Here is a 6,082-nt window from a genome sequence, read left to right as displayed (position 1 = left end):
ATTTGCAAAGTCTTAGAAGGATAAATATTTTCAACTTTTCTAGAGCTAGGAGATATCAAAATAGAGAAGGACTGTCAGTTTTAAAGGTAAGTTGCAAAGGTCAGTGACATTTATATGCAACAAAGAAGACTAAAGCTTTGTCACAGATGGACATGCTACTCAAAAGGCTGAAGACATTTTGCAAATTTAGACAGAGATTAACTTTATGAAAAGAGGAGATGTGAACAGCCTGCAAATAACTGGAAAGAAGAGAAATACTTTGTGCTGGTGTGCCCAGTGGAAGTAAAAACGAGTTCAATTTGCAGCAAGGAAGGCTTATCAGCAGAATTTTGGAAGCAAGTATATATTTCTATTTCAAAGGGAGCTGGGCAAAAGATCCAAGTTGTCTTGAAAAATTGAGGCCTCTTTTTCCATAGAAATTTTTCCTTTCAAATGAACTGCCCATTAGATCTGACTTAGCTTTGGGAAGACCTGCTGTTGAGAAGTGCCAGGTGACACATGAAGTCTCATTTTGCTCCACCATTCATTACAGTACCCTGGATCATTGCAAACACACTTCCTGTCATATTGTGCAGCTTCATGGATTTTGAATTAATGCATTTTTATTTGAGATTGAATTCACCAAGATGAGATTGAATTCACCAAGTACTGATAGCCATAACGTGATTTTTTGTGATTTCGCTTTTCCCCTTTAAATGTCTTTGTATCTATAGCACCAGGGAATGAACTGTTCAATGGAATTTATCCTCCTCACCATAGACTAGCCAATCCAAGGAATTCAAAGTGACATGCACAGAAAGGGTTATATCAGTACATTTTTCACAACAACCTTGTGCAGTAGGTTAAGGTTAGGGTATGAGACAATGGTTGGCCAAGACCATTCAGTGAACTGAGTGGCTCAGTCCAGGATTCCAATCCAGGTTTCATTGGTCCATGCCCAGCACTAAATCACCATAGCTCTCACATCCATATAGATGATTGGTAGGGAAATAATGGCTATAATTAAATCTAGGGTTTGGATCAGTGTTATCTATCCAGCTCCCCCTGTGAGTTCCCGTGTGAGAGCCCCGTTGGAGTTCAGAAGAATTATGCCTTTAATAAAGAGGAGTCATCTTAAAGAGCAACAGATAATATCTTTTGTGAACTGGTGTCTACTTCTTAAGATGCAATAAATGGATCCTGACCCATTCATGTCTAAAGTACCATAACTTGCACAGCCTTTAGTACACTTGTTGTTGTTGTTATGTTGTTGTTGTTATAACTATGACAAACCAGCCATGGAATTATCTGAAACATGAACTCGCTTTCTGTGATGACTGCTGTGTGTCTTGCTTTGTCTTCTTCATCAACCCCTTTTTATGGTCTTATTTTTTGTTCTCTCTCTTTGCTTCCTCTCCCCCTCTTAAAGTGAGTTTTCCTTACTTGATAAGGATAAAAAATAGTATTATAAGGACAGAAGTGTTCAAAGTTAGGGAGGTAATAAGGAATAACCAATGCCACATAGGAGTTACTGTGCATTTTAATATATTAAAACATTTTCTTATGTGTTGAGGTGTTCCAGAGGTTAATAAAAATATTTCTGTATACACTTCGGGAAATGTAACGAAGCAAGAGAGACATGAGATGGAATAAAAGCTCCACAAAATATTAAAAGAATTGCACTTATAAGTCTCTTCACATGGTGTCGCTCTTTACTTTTAAATATCTTGTACTGACGTAAAAAACCCAGTCCCTCCTGTTCATTGTCATCAGAAGAATCCAGACAGAAGCTTGAATCTGAAGGAGCACAAAGGAAACCAGCAAGAGAAACAAAACATCTTTTCCCAGGATATAGCACAATACAGGGGGATTCAATGGAATGTTTCTGAGATGGTTGTTCCACAGAAAGGCTACTCAATGCGGAGGCAGCTGCTGCAGATGGTTCTGCTCCACACAGCCTGGGAAATGGGGAGCGGCCAGCTCCATTATTCAGTGTTGGAGGAATCCAAGCACGGCACCTTCGTGGGCCGCATTGCTCAGGATCTGGGGCTGGAGGTGAGTGAGCTGGTGCCTCGGATGTTCCGGGTAGTTTCCAAAGGCCGTGGAGATTATTTTGAGGTAAACGTACAGAATGGGATCTTGTTTGTGAATTCACAGATAGACAGGGAGGAGCTGTGTGGCAAAAGCCCTCTTTGTGCCATTCACCTGGAGGTGATTGTGGATAAACCCTCGAGGGTCTTTCATGTCGAAGTGGAGATTACAGACATAAATGACAATGCTCCATTTTTTACAGCAAGGGAGGAAAACTTCTTAATTCCAGAATCAAGACTTGTAGGATCCTTTTTTCCTCTGGAGGGAGCCTTAGATTCCGATGTTGGTATGAATGCTCAGTTAAACTATCAGCTCAGCTCTAGTGAATATTTCATGTTAGATGTCCAAAAGAGTGTTGATAACTCTTTAGGGTTCCTAATAAAAAAGTCTTTAGACAGAGAAGATATTCCTGTGCATCGCTTACTGCTCACAGCCTTTGATGGTGGCCAGCCAGCGCTAACAGGAACAATTCTTCTGCTGATTACAGTCCTTGATGTGAACGACAACCCTCCTATCTTTAGCCAGTCAGTATACAAGATCCAGATATTAGAAAATGCCCCCAGTGGGACATTGGTGGCTAAGATCAATGCCACCGATTTGGATGAAGGCATTAATAAAGAGATTTCATACTCCATTCGTAGTGTAACTCCACCTAAATTAAATACCATATTTAACATTGATCCAAACACTGGGCAGATCATACTGAATGGAGAACTGGACTATGAAGACACTAATTCATATGAAATTAGAGCAGAGGCAACAGATAAAGGTGCTTACCCCATGTCTGGACATTGCAAAGTTTTAATTGATATTCTGGATGTAAATGATAATGTTCCAGAGATGTCAGTGAGTTTTCTCTTGGTGCCAGTGCCAGAGGACTCTTCACTGGGAATAGAGGTGGCCTTAATCAGTATTTCAGACAGGGACTCTGGAGCGAATGGGCAAGTGAATTGCTCCCTGTGGCCCCCAAGGGTCCCTTTCAAGCTGGTATTGACCTTCAAGAATTACTACTCACTGACATTGATTGAGCCTTTGGATAGGGAACAGGTAACTGAATACAGGATGGTAGTGAGAGCTCAAGATGAAGGGACTCCACCACTTTCATCTAGCAGCAGCCTGGTGGTGCCGATCAGCGATGTGAACGACAACGCACCCACTTTTGCTCAGCCCTCTTACACAGTCTTTGTAAAGGAGAACAACCCTCCTGGGGCTCACATCTTCACAGTGTCTGCCTCGGACCCAGATGTGGCCGAGAACGCCTTGGTCAGCTACTGGCTGGATGAGAAGCTCTGGCCGCTGTCGAGCTACATCTCGGTGCACTCGGAGAGTGGGAAGCTGTACGCCCTGCAGCCCTTGGATTACGAGGAGCTGAAGCTTCTGGAGTTCCAGGTGAGGGCCAAGGATGCGGGGCTGCCCTCCTTGTGTGGCAACGTGACCGTGCAAGTGTTTGTGGTGGACGAGAACGACAACGCACCGGCAGTGTCTGGGCCAGACCAGGATATCGCAACTCTGGTGAAGGTCCCAGTGGCAGCTGGACTCGTGGTGGGCAAGATCCATGCCCTGGACGCTGACTCGGGCTACAATGCCTGGCTGCGCTATGAGTTGCATGATGCAGCCAGTGGCCCGTGGCGTGTGGGGCTTTACAGTGGAGAGGTCAGTACCACACGTGCTCTGGAGGAGGCAGAGGGCGGCAACAGCCAGAGTTTGTTGGTGTTGGTGAAGGATCATGGCAAGCTGGTACTGTCAACCACAGCCACCTTCAGCGTTTCACTGGTGGCCAGTGCCCAGGCTGCCCAGAGTGATGCCCGCCTCTCTGGGCTGGGAAGGAATACAAAGCCCCTGGCAGACAATGCCAATCTCTACCTGATCATCGCCATCTGCTCTGTGTCCAGCTTGTTCCTGCTGGTCATCCTTGTGTATGTGGTGCTGCGATGCCAGAGCCAGGCCAAAGAGGCGATGATGTATGGTCCTGGCACAGCCACACTCGTATGTGCAAGCGAAGTGGGCAGCTGGTCGTATTCCAACCGCCACAGCCACATCCTGGCAGGGGTGAGTGGGGAGCCTGGTGCCAAGAGCGACCTCATGGTTTTCAGCCCCAATGTTCCTGCTTCTGCTGAGAATGGGAAACAGCAGGATCTACTCTGCGTTATGGTTAGTGATGCCCTTCTAAAGTTCCTATTGTGACACTTTGTGTTTTGCTTTCCTTCCGTTTTATATTCATTTCCTTTCATAGTCTGTATTGTTAAAATGTTTCAGTCTAAATTTCCCCAGAGATTTTTAAAGGAGGCTTTTGACTATTTGGTGCTTGTGTTGCAGTTTTCTTTTTTTTTTTTTTTTTTTTTTTAGAAAAATTTTTATTGGGTTAGAATATTATTATTTTTACATTACATTCAATTTTCCCCAAATTTTTCATTTCTAACCCCCTCCCTTTCCCCCCCTTTTGTTGACTTCCAACAGCTTTCCCCCCCTCTGTCCCTTTTCCCTTACTTCTATTAAATTCCTCTATCTAAAACAGATATACATTCTCCATTATATTAAGCAGTACATCTTTAACTCCTTTACTTACTATACACCCAAACTGTACGTCCTTGGATAAACAATTTATCCCCTTTTCCCATTTTGAATATTTCTATATATCATAAACCTATATATCATAAACCATAAAAATTTCCCACATTTAAATCAAACAAATCAAACAATTTGATTTGTTCTCTATATGTTACTCATTTCATCTTTTTATGGTAATTCTATATAGCTCATCACATAGTCAATCAATTTAACTCTTCTGTACATTCAGTTTGGTGCATATAAATCTTATCAAAGAAAGAAAATATTGTTAGTTACTCAATCCTCATGTTTAAACCTTATCATTAATTATTCTCTATCAATGTTCTATCAATTAACCTATACATATCTATATATATATATCAATCTATTAATCTAACTGCTTATAAGTTCACTTTTCTCTTCCTCCCCCGGTAAAGTCACCCCTCTCTTTTATACTTATATTATACTTCAGTAGTTCTCAAACTGCCACAGTTTTCCTCCCACCTCCCATTTCTTCTCCAGATGTTGTTTCAGCTTCTCCCAGTCCGTGTTAAACTGCCCTGAGTCCAGATCTCTCAATTTTCTCGTCATCTTGTCCATTTCAGCCATATACAGCAATTTGTAGATCCAATCTTCAATAGTTGGCACTTCTTGTACTTTCCATTTTTGCGCATACAAAAGCCTAGCTGCTGCTGTCATATAAAATATCAACGTCCTATGATGGGCTGGAATTCCCTCCATTCCCAAGTTTAGTAGCAGGAGTTCTGGGTTCTTATTTATTTGAAACTGTAAAATTTCACTCATTTCTCTTATTATTTCCCCCCAGTACTGCCTAGCTACCTCACACGACCACCACATGTGGTAGAGGGAGCCCTCATGTTTCTTACATTTCCAGCATTTATTAGAAGTATTCAAGTTCCCTAGCGCAATCTTCTTTGGTGTCATGTACCAACGATAAATCATTTTGTAAATGTTCTCTTTAATATTAGTACATGTCGTTATCTTCATTGTAGTTTTCCACAAGTATTCCCATGCCTCCATTGTTATTTCTTTATTAAAATTTATAGCCCATTTCACCATCTGTGTTTTAACTGTCTCGTCCTCAGTATACCATTTCAGCAGTACTTGGTATACCTTGGATATTCTTTTCTTATCTTCTTTAAGAAGGGTCTGCTCTAGTTCCGAGTTCTCTGTTCGTATGCCCCCTTTTGCAGAGTCCGAATTGTATAAGTCTCTGATCTGCCTATACTGGAACCAATCATAGTTAGGTGATAGTTCCTCTTGCGTCTTTATTCTAAGTTTAGATACTTCAATTTTAGTTATTTCTTTGTACGTTAAGCATTGTTGTTCATTATCAACAGCTCTCGGGTCTATCACCTCATATGGAACCACCCACAAGGGGGTTCCTTCTTGTAGATAAATTCTGTACTTCTTCCAGATTGTATATAAACTTCTCCTTACAAAA

At 41.8% G+C, this 6,082-nt stretch overlaps 1 protein-coding gene across 1 annotated transcript; it reads left to right on the top strand.

Moving 5' to 3' along the window:
* The first annotated feature begins 1,848 nt into the window (after positions 1 to 1,848).
* On the top strand, positions 1,849 to 4,254 carry LOC129333299 (protocadherin alpha-5-like). Its single transcript, XM_054984831.1, has one exon. It carries the CDS (start codon positions 1,870 to 1,872, stop codon positions 4,252 to 4,254), a length of 2,385 nt encoding a protein of 794 aa, XP_054840806.1. The 5' UTR covers positions 1,849 to 1,869.
* Positions 4,255 to 6,082: the final 1,828 nt, after the last annotated feature.

This window comes from Eublepharis macularius, chromosome 7 (genome assembly GCF_028583425.1).
Source record: "Eublepharis macularius isolate TG4126 chromosome 7, MPM_Emac_v1.0, whole genome shotgun sequence".
In the NCBI taxonomy this organism is placed as follows: domain Eukaryota; kingdom Metazoa; phylum Chordata; class Lepidosauria; order Squamata; family Eublepharidae; genus Eublepharis; species Eublepharis macularius.
Note: the sequence above shows the minus strand (reverse complement) of the source record. Positions and strands in the feature narration are given on the sequence as shown.